This window comes from Botrytis byssoidea, assembly GCF_014898295.1.
Source record: "Botrytis byssoidea strain MUCL 94 chromosome Unknown BBYS_013, whole genome shotgun sequence".
Taxonomy (NCBI): domain Eukaryota; kingdom Fungi; phylum Ascomycota; class Leotiomycetes; order Helotiales; family Sclerotiniaceae; genus Botrytis; species Botrytis byssoidea.
Window position 1 is genome coordinate 13,617 of NW_024065854.1, and position 14,445 is coordinate 28,061.

Consider the following 14,445-nt stretch of genomic DNA (forward strand, 5'->3'; position numbering starts at 1 on the left):
CATGCCTTGGCTCGCTTGCGAGCATAAACATCTCGTTCTTCTTGAAGCAGTATTTGGGATATTTATTTCCCGCCAAACCAGCTGGAAATACCGCTCTTCGCCTTGGCAGCTTCGGCCTCGACTTTGCGGTCTACTTCGTCAATCTTCTTCATGGTGGTTTGGGCAGCGTCGTTCTTGTATTGCTCAAATTTTCCTTCAGCTTTGGCGAGTTCGGCGCGGGCTTGGTTGGTCTATGGGATGGGGAGTTAGTTATTTGTGAGAGTGAGAGTTGGAGTAAGAGAAACTGTGATATAGTATAGGTTACGGGGAATAGGAGGCTAGAGAGGTAGAGATGATAGACATACAGCAGAATCAAGCTTAGCACCAGCTTCGGAACCCCATTTCTCGGCTTCCTTTTGAGCTTGTGTGGTGCGACCTGGGATCTCGGACTTTACTTTTGCGGAAGCACGGGAGAGATCACCTATTTGGGTATTCTGGTTAGTTATTTGCTCAATGTGGAGTAGTGTAGTGATGTGTTGTGAGATGAAGGAGCTTGAGAGATTTGTAATTGTCGATATGTGGTGGCGATATTGGATAGAGGGGAAGGTGGTTATGAGGCAATATGGGAATAGGAATACATACTTTCAAATTGCTTCTCAGCAACCTTGGGACTGCCTCCGGCGCTGTACAAATAATAACCTACACCACCGGCGGCGGCAAGACCAATGTAGAGAGGAGCGCGGGAACTGCGTTGAGCCATTGTGATATGTATAGATTGATTGAGATTGAGATTGAGATTGAGACTGAGTGTATTTGGGTTTTTGTTGATTGTTGAAGAAGTTTTGTTTGTAATGTTTATGTTCAAAGGAAGTAGAAGGATGAGAAAGAGAGAGAGATCTTGAAATAAGGGAAGGTAGTACGGGAGGCTTTTGTAGGTGATGGTTTGATTGGTGAATTCTTGTTTATGAAACTATTACGACGTCGCTTCTTCTTTTTCCTCTTTTTCTCTTCTCTTCTTTTCGATGATATGATGTTTCTTGGATGATGAGGGGGAAGTGTAACGTCATAGGTTAGCTATCCTGGTCAAGACTGGATGAAAGCTCGGGATGAAAGCGGCGTGGGATGTGGCGGTGCTATTTGATGGGGTTTCAGGTTGTGCTTTGGTAAAAGGTTGTTGGTCTACGTGGACCGGTACTTGCTTTGTTCTTATGGGAGAAGAGAAGTAGTGTTGTTTTGGTTGGGAAAGTTATTTGGAATCCTATTTATTCTATTTATCGAGTGAGCGATAATAGGTAGAGAACAGTTTAATAGGTATATATATATACATCGATGTAAGTAATAAATGAAGATATAAATGTTTCACTCATGTTCATGAGTTGCTCTCACCCAATGCAAACAAAAGCAGCATTCGATCTCAAGCCACTGTTTTCCCGTTCGTCTCACCCATCAAGCATGGAAGATCTATACTGGGATCAGATGCAGATAAAGAGACCAGGATACCAGAGTGAACCATCCTAGCGCGTCATCAAAACCGAGGGCGCGCAAGTCTTATTAGTAGTCAGCACCAATGATTTATCCCAATCCGTTCCTCCATCCTCCTCAATTGATCCAGACTGAGTCTAACTGCTTGGATCGGTAGCCAGACTGGGTAGGTAGGGTAGGTACACTTGCTCCGTAATCTTACATGGTTTTTGAATATTCAATTGAACATCGATTATTCCAACAAAATAACTTGGAACAGACGTGCAACAAAATTCTATTCACAACTCTCTTTTAATAAAAATTAATCAAGGAATTCTTGGGGGGATTTGCTATCATTACACTGTGACCCATTAGCTTGGCTGGGCTATCAGTAATCTAGATTCTAGGTTCTCAATACGAGCATCTTTAACCCAAACAAGACCAGCTTCGATTTTAATTTTAATTTCAAGGAGAGGAAGACGACCAACCATCCGGCCAGCCAGCCAGTCGATAGAAGCGCAACTCAATTCAACGGCGATGCAGTTCTCGTGAAATCGAGAGAATGTCCATTTTACAATCCAAGAACAAGAGACCTCAGCCATTAACCGATGCTGATTATGATCATGAAATCGGATTGGTAGATCATACAGATCCAAATGCGGTTCAAAGTCGGAGTCGGAGTCGGAGTCGGAATCGTTCAAGAAGAGGGCAGGTCAAAATTGATGATCTGCCAGCGATTATCGTAACAGATTCGTCGTCGAGGGATCGGGCTGATGAGCCATTGAGGAGAAAGAGGTCTTTGAGGGCGGAGTTGACAAGGAGGAAATGGAAGAAATATAGGGATGCGCATGTTGCTGCAGATGAAATTGAAGATACTCCTGTTAAAGTCAACTCGTTGGTGTATGCGATTGCTCGATGCCATTCATGTGTGTAATTTACTAACTTCATCCTTGCAGTACCATACCTCCAGAAGTCTATGATGCCGTTGACGATGAAGAAAATCGGGGCCGAAGTCGAAGAAGAACAAAAGCTCAACAGGAACGGGACAAACTGCCTTACGAGATTGATATCTTATATGAAAACGAACGAGGGTTGATTCTATGTGGATTGCATATGTTTTCTGGTCAAGCATTGGGGGTTCTGGATGCCGCGCCTTGGACAAAGATCACGAACAAGCCCAGCTTGACAAATACTTCGAATGCTCAAGTACCGGATCCAAGTTGGGAATGGGCGTGGCCAGAGTGGATTGTCAATCATGATGATGGGGTAAGCATATCTACAACTTCGGTGTTTGAACCAGGCTGGGATTTGGACTTGATTGCCAACCATCTATGGTTGTGCTCTTTGGAATACATACTGACTGTCGATGTGAATTATTAGGTCGATGATGAAGGGTGGGAATATTCCTTCGCTTTCTCCAAGAAATGGTCATGGCATAATGCCAAATGGTATAGCTCATTTGTTCGAAGAAGAGTATGGATTCGAAAGAGAGTCAAAAAGGGACATATGCCACTACATGCTCACATGCTTAATGATGATTATTTTACTATACATCCAGTGAGTATCCACTCTATTATTATCCATCCTTGTCATTCGATTGAACACAAGACCCAAAAATTCCCTCCAATTATGATTTTCAGCAATACTGATTAACTTTACCAGCCCCGTAGCAGAAGTCGCGCAACAACTCTTACAGGCCCCCATGCTTTAGAGGCAGATGGTCGAAGTCGGAATAGTTTAGCAGCCTCTAGCCGCAATTACGAAACCGAGTGGAAGGTCGAGGAAATAAGTAATATTGCAACTCTAATGAAAGTGCTGCGAATTTGTCGAATTGATAGAGAGAAAATGGAAGCAGTGGAGAGTTTCATCAAACATGGGGGCGAGGAATTGCATTATCTAACAAAGCCAGAACACATGCATGAGATTATGAATATGTTCATCTTTCAGGCGAGTAGGCGGATCTTGCTGGCGAGATTGATGAAGGAATTTGAGGAATCGGGTGGAGAGGTTGAGGAGGGTAAAGTAGAAGAAGGGGATGACGTCGAGGGCGACAGTGCGAGTATGAAACACAGACAACGTGCCAAGAATCTGGAAGCAGCACTTAAAGCTGCAGACGAAGAAGTCAAAAGATTGGAATATTGGAGTGATGTTCGACGTATGGCCGAGAAAGGAGAAACGATTGGGGCAGTGGATGATGAAAAAGGATGGGATGGGAATTGGGAGGGTTTGGATGGGAGTGGACCCAAAGATGCGAAATTTGATGGGAAGGTCATGGAAGGGAAGGAGGGGAATGAAGGGGGAAGCATTGGAGGGAAAGAAAATGAGAATAGTGATAGAAGAGAGAAGGGAAAGGAACCTGCTCAAGATTGAACGGGTTCGCTTAACATATGTCTGAAGTGATGAATGGGTTATATACATATGAATGGTTCAGTCAGATACATGGAATGACGGATCGATGGGTCTCGGGGATGGCGTTTTCTATCTCTTCGATACCTTTGATTGAATTCAAAAGGAGGTGCATAGCGACTTGGGTTTTAGACTGGATTGTATGTTTTAAGGTTGTTGGGTTGGGTAGTATTGGATACTAGGTAATTCGATAGTCTTTGGAACTGAAGCAAATCGGAGTTCAAAGTGGGAGGTTGGCAAGGCGGATGAATGGTAGAATGGGAGTATGAAATACCCGGAATAGGATTAAGATAGGATGAATGAAAATAAAAGCATACTCTTACTTCCAGAACAATAATACGTTGTATAAAAAAAGTGTGGTATTCAATACATATATTCGTTCATTAAGCTCGTCTACAGCCCTTTTTTATTTCGCCAAAAATTTCTGGAAAGCCTCATGCTCAATCGCAATGTTGCCTACCGCCTTCAACTTCTTTCTTCCCTCCTTCTGTCTGTCCAACAACTTTCTCCTTCGTCCAATATCACTTGCGTGTAACTTTTGCAATACATCTTTTCTAAATGGTTTGAGCGTTTCTCTCGCTACAATTCTTTTTCCCGCTTGCGCTTGAATGATAACCTCAAACATTTGCCTGTCGACATGTTCCTTGAATTTCGTAACCCATTGTCTGCCTATTTTTTCCGTCTGACTTGTGTGTACTACTCTTGCCACGGCATCCACTGGACCTTTATTAACGAGCAGTTGGAGTTTCACAATACTACTCCTGCGGAAACCTGCATCTTCATAGTCGAGACTTGCGTAACCCTTCGTTGCGCCTTTCAGTTTTCCGAAGAAATCGTCGACGAGTTGGGCGAGGGGAATGTCGTATTTGAGAATTACTTGGGTGGCGGTGAAGAAGGTGAGATCGACTTGCTCGCCGCGGTTTGATTCGCAGAGTTCGATTACCTTTCCGAGATATTCTTCCGGGAGAGTGATTGTCGCTGAGACGTAGGGTTCTTGAAGTTCTTGGACACGTTGATGTGTGGTTTCTTGTTCGGGGAAGAGGGCGGGGTTTTGGATGATGGATTCTGTCCCATCGCGCCAGATAACTTTGAAGGGCACGGTGGGTGGTGTGATGATGATACTTGCGCCATGCTCTTGACGGAGACGATCTTCGAATACCGAGCAGTGAAGAGTACCAAGGAACCCTAAACGCCATCCTGCACCAAGTGCTTCTGAAGATTCCTTTTGTAAAGTCACACTTCTGTCGTTGAGTACGATTTGGTTGATGGATTCCTCCAGATGATGATAGTCGCTTTGATCAACTGGGAATGCTGCCACAAAAACCATAGATTTTGGCTCCTCGAAGCCAGGATATGCCTCGACTAGATGTTCTGAGCCAACAGTGGTATAGGTATCACCACTTAAAGCCTCTTGACTTTTCTTCATACCAGGGTTGAAGTAGATATATCCAACCTGCCCAGCTCTCAAAATAGTTTGAGGTGTCTGATCCGGATACATGATTCCTACCTCACCCACGAAATATTTGATTCCGGTTGCAAAACTCACAATTTGGTCACCAGCCTTGATCGTTCCATCAAAAATCCTAACCAGTAGAATAACGCCCTTATAGTTATCATACCATGAATCTACTAACAATAACCTCAGTGGCTTAGTGTGATCGCCAACTGGTGCTGGGATTTGTTTGATAACATTTGGAAGGATGGCTGGAACATTCAATCCTGTCTTTGCGCTGACTAAAACTGCATTCTCGGGCTCTAGTTCAAATGCTTCTTCCATCTGCTGTAATGCTCTTGGTGAATCCGCAGTCGGTAGGTCCACCTTATTAACCACTGGTACCAATGTCAAACCTTGTGAAAATGCCAAATAGAAATTCGCAACCGTTTGAGCTTGTACTCCCTGACTTGCATCTACTAGTAACAGCGCTCCTCCGCAACTAGCATAAGATCTCGAAACCTCAGCTCGAAAGTCCACATGTCCCGGTGTATCGACCAAGTGAAGTAGATAATCTTCCCCTTCATGATTCCATAACATACTACATGTTTGCGCCTTAACAGTAATACCTCTTTCCCGTTCCACTTCCAGCTTATCCAGGATCTGTTTATCGCCACCAGGTTGGATCGTGCCCGTTAATTCGAGTAATCGATCACTAAGTGTACTTTTTCCATGATCTACATGTGCTACGATGCAGAAGTTCCGGAATCGTTCAATAGGTATAGCTTGGATGCGACGTTCTAGATCCCCAACGATTTTCTTAGCAATAGCATATCGTGTTACCGATGTGGTGAATGTTCGCGGGAAGGAGAGAGGAAGGAAATGGGATGCATATTGAGATCTGATAGTGCTGGGAAGCCTAAGCAGGTTCAATGGACATCGCTGCATTTGTGGAGTGGGCTTCACAGCATGAGGACGCGGGGTTGAGGATTGGGGAAATTTAATTTTGGGGTGCTTTGCTTGCGACGGAACTTTCCGATACCGCGGTCGCTGCGGCAACCGATTAATTATTTCGGGCTCTTTACTTTCTTTTTATCAGACACATGGTTAAGAAAGCCCGCCAGGTTGTAGAACATTATCATCTTCCTAAACTACAGTCAATATGTCGAGCACAAAGCCAACCACAAAAGCCGCTACAAAAGCAACCACAAAATCAAAAGATAAATCGGATAAATCGGACAAGGCGAAAACTCATAAACTCTCTCTGAAAGGTATGTCAAACTCTACGAAAGTCAAATTGCAGGGCTAATAACTTGTAGGTTCTTCGAAACTCGTTGCGGAATTTGTGAGTACTGGACTTTCAATATGAAGGAGGGAAACTAATCTGCCCAGTTCCAATACTCAATAAATACGATCCTGTAAGTTTTAACTCGTCTGCAAATGGTCTTCAAATAACTAATAGTTTCACAGCTTTCAACGAGGTGTATACCCCGCAGAAGACTTCTCAGCGTATGTCTATCCAATTCATGCCGTAGTTGATGAACATTTCAACTAACTGTCTCTTTACAGAGTCAAGAAATATGGCCTCACAATGCTTGGTTTGTCCTCCTTATACAATATTAACATTTCAACCCCTCACCTCTCACTCCCCCATATTCATCATGCTATATTCAGAACTAACTCCACTTCATCAGTTTCCTCGGATGACCAAGTCAAAGCCTACATCAAGAAAATCATGTCCCAACTCGACAAGTGGATGGTAAACGGAAAGATTACCAAACTAATCGTCGTGATTACTTCCAAAGAAACGGGCGAAGATGTGGAACGCTGGCAATTTGATGTTGAAATCTTCAACAAACCCTCCAAGAAATCATCCAAATCTAAATCTTCCACTACACCATCCGCATCCGAAAATGCACCCACAGAGGGAGAAGCACCTGCACCCGCACCCGCACCCGAGAAGACTGAGGCAGAAATCCAATTAGAGATTCAATCGATATTCAGACAGATTACGGCTAGTGTAACATTTTTGCCAGAACTGGATGGCGCATGTACATTTAATGTTCTGGTCTATGCAGATGCAGACAGCGAGGTTCCAATGGAATGGGGAGATAGTGATGCGAGAGAGATTGTGAATGGAGAAAAAGTACAATTGAGAAGTTTCAGTACGGCTAATCATAAGGTCGGAACCATGGTTAGCTACAGAGTTATGGAGTAATGAATCGGGAAGGGATTGGGAAGGAGTTATGTGTGCTATATGAATGAATGGACAGGATGAATGGATCGGCTTTGGATTTTTGACGTGGGTATTCGCGTGGGAACGATAGGGATCTGTAAAGTTATGGATGAGCTGGAGATGATATATAGGATAGCTGGGACTATCACTCTCCCTTATGTTCGCCAATGGAGAAGGAATTTTATGGTGTAAAAATACGGGGTTAGGCGATGGATATTATGGATCAATAGAACAGACGCTCTTCTTACTTCTGAATCAATTTTAAATGTGGCTTTCGCCAGATGAAAGAGAGAATTAAGCTCTCACATTTGTCAATCTGATATATCCATACAGGAGATCTCGCAGACGCTACATTTAACGATTTCTAAAAGCATCGCCTTTCACATAATATGTGAAAATCTCACTACAACTACATTGACTTCTGAGCCTTCATATCACGTCTTCATCTCCTTTCGACACAGTTGTTCATACTCCTTTCCTTTGTTGCAAGGTATGTTGCCTAGAAATCCACAATCCAGATCCCCGATTTCCCTTCGAAACTCACTTGATATCCCACCACTATATTCCCGAATTATCTTTAGCTAGGTACACATCTCATCATGTCGACCACACGAAATATTGAAAAGACCTACAAAAAATCTCCTTCAATCCTCATCCCCTCACCCTCTTATCGCATTCGCATATCTTGTTTTTCCTGCGGACAGGAAACGGGGTGGGTTTCCCAATTTTCCATCCCACCCCTCAAATCTGTCCTTACATACCCAGTATCGCGAATCACATCCGTTACGAGAAACGTGTCTTCCTCAGATTCTTTTTTTTTTTCTGAGAGAGAGAGAGAGGTCTTATTTACGTATCTTTTCCCATTTCTTGTATATCTAGTCTGGAGATCGAGCAGAAGAAGATACTTACTCACTCGCCAACCGTTTCCTTTGGATTTCTGACAGCTTGCAAGATATTGCATACTCTTCCAGCCCGAGATGACAGACGTTGAATTTCAAGAATATTTGCCTGAATATCTATCTTAATATGTACCTTGATCAGTAAGTTGGCTTCTATTTTCAGCTTGGCATACCAGATGGATTGTTGTGGTGACCATGGAGCACATTTTTACGAACAAATGTGCAACATTTGCAGACCAAGGGACTATCGCAGTCACTGCTGAAGTATCTTAAAATGAAGTAAGTCTTGTAATTTGATAATTTGATTTTTCATTTTTCATTTCTCGTTGATTAATAATGCTACGTAACAGTGGTATCTAATTATGCTTTTCAATGACTCATCTCTTCGTAGTGTTTCTAACTCTATCAATGTCCCGTCTTTTACTGTGTTATAGCCTTGATCCCTTGGAGTAATAGACCAAAAACCAGACCCCGTGCAATATCTTCCCTCTGCAATGCATCAAACACTTTCCCTAATGCTTCCCCGGTAGCTGCTTGTCCCATCACCCCCATTAGAGCAATAGGCATGCCTCTCTCTAGTAGAAGCTTTCTTGCCTTAGTCTTCAACTTTTCCTTTTGCTCTGCAGTCATCTCTTCTGGCCAGGCTTTCAATTCGGCGTCTGTAGGTAAGCCGTTCTCTCTTAATTTTTGGATGGAAGATGCAATTCCCGCATCGGAAGTATAGGCCGAGATAACGGACTCTTGTAAGAGACCTTGGATAGAGGATAAAGAAGGGTTTCCTGGACGAAGAAGAAATGTTTTCGCGGCAGTGAGGAGTGTGCGTCGGAAGGTCCAAGCAGAAGACAGAGTATATAGTTCTGTTATGATGGCGAAGAGGAGCTCGATTGCTACTTTGGTTTCTTCCTCATTCAGTGGGGCAGTTTTCTTCTCTTTTGATACTATAGGTGCTTGGCTTTTGTCACTGCCTAACATGTCCTGGTTCAGTGGCTTCTCGGTCAGGGCAGGCTTTTTCTCATTCGCTGTTGTGGGTGCAACGCTATTGTCATTGTCAACCACATCTTGGTGCAATGACTTCTCGACTGGGGCAATGTTTTTCTCATTTGGTGCCGTGATTGCACCGTTGTTTTCATTCTCTAGCCCAGATTGATTCAACGGCCTGTCAACTGGAGTAGTATAATCATCGGGCATCTCAGTAGGTGGTGGTGGCAGATGTAACTTGGATGTTGATGGCGTTTGACTAGGCTCACGACTGTTTGACGGGCTGTAGGCGGTGCTCATATGGCTGCTTACAGATGATCCTCTGGTTCTAATACCAGACTCCTCTTCAGCGCCTGGAATAGAACCACGACTTAATTTTCGTCCGAGAGACGCTGTCTTTCCAGGATGTGAGACAAATGAAGCTGCTTTCATGCTCTCCTCGCTCAATCTACCCCTTTTTTGTTCAAATGAAGAACCATTTGATGAGGCCATGCTATCCACTCTTGACAGAGCCGGTGTTGACATACGATTTTGGGATTGCAAGCTACTCTGAGATGCCATACTATCCACTCTTGACAGTGCTGGTGTCGAGATACGGTTTTGAGAGTGCAAGTTACTCTGACTGGCTCTCTTTTGTGCAAGTGATCCAATGTTGCTGAAGACTCCGGTGACCCCGGCAGCTGCCCCTTTCGGAGCGCTTTTAAGTGTATCAAAAACGCCTTTACCCATATTCTCGAGAGAAGATGTAGGCCAGTTGAAGCCAGCTTTTGTAGCTGTTGCCGGCATTGTCCCTTGATCCTTTTCCAAGAATCGTTTCATGCCCTCGGTTTCAGCAAGTGGCTGGTGCGTGAGAGCATCTTTTAGATACTGTTCCAATTCAACGCGTAGCAATGGTTTGGTGAGGGTCTTCCAGTTTGGTAAATCTTGGTGTTTTTCAATAAAAGCATTCGCACCCGAAACTTTAGCGATTCGTCCAAGTACCTCATGTAAGGTCTCAAAATCCGAATATCTTCGGACAATCATCCATCCTGGATGGATCGATGACTGTGGTTCAATTTGAACCATATAATCCATTGTAGGTTTGTTCTTGATCCTTCCTTTATCGGAAGCGACTGAGTCATCATAAATAATGATGTTCGCATTATGTAAGGTTAGAGGCACTGGCTTGCTTCTCTGAGGTGAGGTTTCATTTGAGTATAATGCGGCAGGTGTGGGGGGCACGATCTGGTCGAAGCTGGTAAACGAGGAAGTGGTCTGAGGGGTCGTAGGCGATAGAGCTTGCTTTGAGTCAGGAGACATAGGGGATCTGCTGTTCGTATCAGATCCAGATAGAGAGGGTCTTGAGTCTGTAATAGGGGTGTGAGGCGGAATGCCGTTTGTTGATGATACAGGAACCGATTCCGGTAGTATATTCTCTTTGACATTTTGATCGTCAAGGGGCTTTTTTTCTTCGTCCTTGAAATCATCGATTTGCGCAAGTTTCTTTGCATCCTCTGCAGCAATCAACATGCTGAGTCTTTTCGCTTCTGCCATAGCTTCATTGTTGGCATCTTCATCCGAAATTTGCCTTTGATGCCTTTGTTTCTTAGGGGATCTAACAATACTAATATTCCCGACGTTACCATCGATGTCGGAGAATGGATCGTGGATATTTCTACGGTCCATGGCTTCATCAATCGCCTGTCCCAATCCAGGCTCTCCGTCTTCTAAGAGGTATACAATCCATCCGTTGATAAACTCCGGCTTGGAACAACTTTTTAGAGTCATTTCCAACACGACTCCAGCTAGGATCTCCCTTAAAAAGATTTTGGCTGGTCCGGATTCATAGACTGACTTCTCAAGGAAGCTTCGCAGAAGATCGTCTGCTGCCATTGTAAACTTTATTTTCTGCTGTCTCTCATTCATAATGTTGGCCAGACTGCTATCTGGGTTTGTACTCAAATAAGCGGTCACCATCTCTCCGACAGGCCGGTTAGTTCCTGGGGTCGCAGAAGTTGCATTCGCCAACTCATTGAGGAAGACAATGGTAATGGAAGACGAGTTGGTAAGGAAATCAAGGAAAGTGTCGGCAGGTCGCTTTCTCGACAAACGCTGGGACATCGATAGAATGAACCTCGTGAGGGTTGATCTCGCAGCAATGGGAAATGCTTCGTCGTTTGGGAGTATTGGACTGTACCAATACTTGACATAATCCCGGATGACGGCATCAACTAAGTCGTTTAACGCAGTGGCAGTCTTAGGTCGAAAACCCTCGAAGTTGATTCCTGGACCAGCCTCAACTAATTCATACTGAATGTCTTCCGGCTTCACTGCTTCTTCTCGCACAGCTAAAGCACTTTTCTCCGTAAAAAATGTATGTAGGATGACACCGCCTAGGCCTCCAAGGAGGAGAAGAAACAGTCCATCGATTATTATGTATATGCCGAATGACAAAACAAGAGCTGCCAAAATAAGCTGCTCATTCGAAGCCGTAGAAACAAATCGTAGTAATCGTGTAGTTATGTGGTCGTCGGTCGCGGAAGCCGCGACCTTGGACTCGTTTGTTGAGTCCATTGTGGGCATTCAAGTAGTGGTGTTATCTGACAGTGCTGTATTGTTTGATTCTTTTATAAAGTTTGGACCTGTTATGGTGATTCAATGCTGCTGCCGCAAAAGAATCAGAAAGTTCGAAGTTCGAAGGAATGCTAATGCAATGTTAATCCAAAGTCAATCTACTCGCAGTGTCAATTGAATGTCAATCGTCATTGCCTAGTTTAGCGTAGCTTCTACGGAGTATTTCGAATAGCTTCATGTACTAGGGGTATTAAGATTAAGGACGAATGTCAAAAGAACAGAAATGACGTTCCACACTCACATTGAAAAAGGAATGAAGTCCATTTTGAACAATGAAATGTTGGTTTTGACCACAGTGTGCCTTCTTTTTTGACCGCGAACTTTGAGGCTGAGTTGAAACAAAATGGCAACTTAATCTTGTTATCAGCGATAACACGACGTATCCATAGTACTTTATTACAAGTGTGTACATCAATAACCCCCCTGGGTATCTTTTCAAATGGCTTTCCTGTCAATATTTCACGTTTTATATACTTGATCGTTCATTCCATCTAAAAACAGACATTCCAATTATCTGGGCACTTCTGATGAGTATTTTCCGCAGTCATGGTCATGATCGAGAACATACGGTCCAAGCACGGTGGAAGGAAGCCTTTGAAACAAGAATAGGAACGTCTAGCTACGTAGGTAAATGTGTAAATATTGAGGTTTGATGGATCGTCAGGGATGATTTCCCCTTCCCCTTCCCCGGCCCTGTAGCTAGAGAAGGAAGGGGAGGTAACAATTACCGTTTCCGTTACTAAAAAAGCTTGAGTGAGGTTAGGTACTACCCGAAACAAGAATATATTTACCTAGGTATGAACAGAAATTCTATATCAAATCAACAAATCAATATATCAGGATCAAGTTTCAAGTGTTCGAGAGGAAACACATGATCCTATTATACCCTTCGACTTGAATGAAAATAAATTATTGAAGGAATATCAATTGAATTTTGAGAAAGTGTCTTAGTTATCCTTTCTCCCATCTTATTCGTAGCTATCGATCGGTCTTTGCTACTACATATCCCCGTCGTGATGTAGATCTATCCATCCACCCATCCATCCTTGCCCATGAGCCTACGAAGTACTTCCCGACCACCAAAATCAATTTACGCGCAAACGCGAACTCTCGTCTTATCTCAACGCGTCAACCAAATTCATGACAATGAAATCCAAATGAAATCCAATTCATCAAACAATCTTTCATTCCAAATTTGAACTTTAAAACAATCTTCTGAATTACTTCGTGGTCTAAAATTGTTTCCTCTATTCTCTACATAATCTCATCTTACCTTTTTACTCCAAAAAGAAAGACCCCTCATTGATAAGCTGATTCATCACTCCCATCCAACAGACCAGATCCAAATTCAATCCGTAAATCTCAATCTCAATCTCTACGTCCCTCCAAAATGCCAAAACGAGCCCGCGCTGAGCCTGTCGAGACTTACGACTCTGACGGTGGTTTCGTATCAGATGATGATGATGGTGCTGTTCGCAAGGTAACCCCTCTCCCTCTCCCAGTTCCAATCCCGATTCAATATGATTATCCCAATCCATCCCTTTCTTCTCTTTCTGGCACCATCCGAAATTATTTCTAAATACCACACCCCTCTCTATTCAAACTCACCCCACAAAATACCCAACCGTCGCTAACATACCCCTCAGTCTAAGAAATCTAAGACCACTAAAGCTACAAAAGCCACTACGACGGCTAAACCCACTTCCTCCTCCTCCGCCATCTCTCCTTCATGGGACCTCTCCACCGGCCGCACTCCTCGCAAAATTGAGCTTTCAGACTTCAAAGGCCAAACGCTCATAAACATTCGCGAGTTCTATGAGAAAGATGGAAATGTTTTACCTGGAAAGAAGGTTAGTTTTATTCCCTCCCCCATTCTATCCCCTGCTCAACGCAGCTCTACAAACATTATCTCTGCAAGTTCCATACATGTACAATATTCAGAATAGAGAAATAGAAAAAGAAGTTAAAAGGCTAACAGTGAACAAATAGGGTATCTCCTTGACAGTTGACCAATACAAAAACTTCCTTAAATCCATCCCCCAAATCAACGCCAATCTTAATAAAAAAGGTATTGACGTTGGACCCGGAGAAGAAGAGGTAGAGGAAGACGAAGAAGAAGAAGAAGAGTCAGATGACAACGATGAAGAAGAAGAAGAGTCAGATGACAACGATGAAGAAGAGGAAGAGGCCGTGGAAACAGACTCGGAAGCCGACAAAAAGTCCAAGGGCAAGAATAAAAAAGTCAAGCCAGTAGCGCAAAAGGTTAAGAATAAGAAGGACAAGAAAGAGAATATTGAAGCTACGAGTGATGAGGAAGAATGAGGAGTCGGATTCAAGTTCACAAGAAAAAAAAAAGTCGCTTCGAGATTTAAGGGGGCCAGTTTCAAAGGATCTTGAGGGAACCTTTCGGAAGTAATTGATGTTGCAGATTTGCAAATGTT

General features: G+C 43.4%; 6 protein-coding genes across 6 annotated transcripts; 3 read left to right on the forward strand and 3 right to left on the reverse strand.

The window, feature by feature from the left end:
• Positions 1 to 62: 62 nt before the first annotated feature.
• EAE97_006794 (uncharacterized protein) lies at positions 63 to 739 on the reverse strand (the record flags this gene model as incomplete). The annotated part of the gene is made up of 3 exons (XM_038877307.1): positions 63 to 230; positions 345 to 460; positions 622 to 739. The coding sequence occupies 3 exons, from the start codon at positions 737 to 739 to the stop codon at positions 63 to 65; spliced, it is 402 nt and encodes a 133-aa protein (XP_038731497.1).
• An 809-nt stretch (positions 740 to 1,548) lies between these two features.
• On the forward strand, positions 1,549 to 3,991 carry EAE97_006795 (uncharacterized protein). The gene is made up of 4 exons (XM_038877308.1): positions 1,549 to 2,340; positions 2,397 to 2,706; positions 2,821 to 2,997; positions 3,103 to 3,991. The coding sequence occupies exons 1-4, from the start codon at positions 2,003 to 2,005 to the stop codon at positions 3,808 to 3,810; spliced, it is 1,533 nt and encodes a 510-aa protein (XP_038731498.1). The 5' UTR covers positions 1,549 to 2,002; the 3' UTR covers positions 3,811 to 3,991.
• A 261-nt stretch (positions 3,992 to 4,252) lies between these two features.
• EAE97_006796 (uncharacterized protein) lies at positions 4,253 to 6,226 on the reverse strand (the record flags this gene model as incomplete). The annotated part of the gene is made up of 1 exon (XM_038877309.1): positions 4,253 to 6,226. One exon carries the CDS (start codon positions 6,224 to 6,226, stop codon positions 4,253 to 4,255), a length of 1,974 nt encoding a protein of 657 aa, XP_038731499.1.
• A 181-nt stretch (positions 6,227 to 6,407) lies between these two features.
• EAE97_006797 (uncharacterized protein) lies at positions 6,408 to 7,818 on the forward strand. Its single transcript, XM_038877310.1, has 6 exons — positions 6,408 to 6,549; positions 6,598 to 6,623; positions 6,671 to 6,696; positions 6,749 to 6,787; positions 6,848 to 6,876; positions 6,973 to 7,818. The coding sequence occupies exons 1-6, from the start codon at positions 6,441 to 6,443 to the stop codon at positions 7,494 to 7,496; spliced, it is 753 nt and encodes a 250-aa protein (XP_038731500.1). The 5' UTR covers positions 6,408 to 6,440; the 3' UTR covers positions 7,497 to 7,818.
• Positions 7,819 to 8,833: 1,015 nt separating this feature from the next.
• On the reverse strand, positions 8,834 to 11,944 carry EAE97_006798 (uncharacterized protein; the record flags this gene model as incomplete). The annotated part of the gene is made up of 1 exon (XM_038877311.1): positions 8,834 to 11,944. The coding sequence occupies one exon, from the start codon at positions 11,942 to 11,944 to the stop codon at positions 8,834 to 8,836; it is 3,111 nt and encodes a 1,036-aa protein (XP_038731501.1).
• Positions 11,945 to 13,394: 1,450 nt separating this feature from the next.
• On the forward strand, positions 13,395 to 14,326 carry EAE97_006799 (uncharacterized protein; the record flags this gene model as incomplete). Its single annotated transcript, XM_038877312.1, has 3 exons — positions 13,395 to 13,484; positions 13,651 to 13,854; positions 13,994 to 14,326. The coding sequence occupies 3 exons, from the start codon at positions 13,395 to 13,397 to the stop codon at positions 14,324 to 14,326; spliced, it is 627 nt and encodes a 208-aa protein (XP_038731502.1).
• Positions 14,327 to 14,445: the final 119 nt, after the last annotated feature.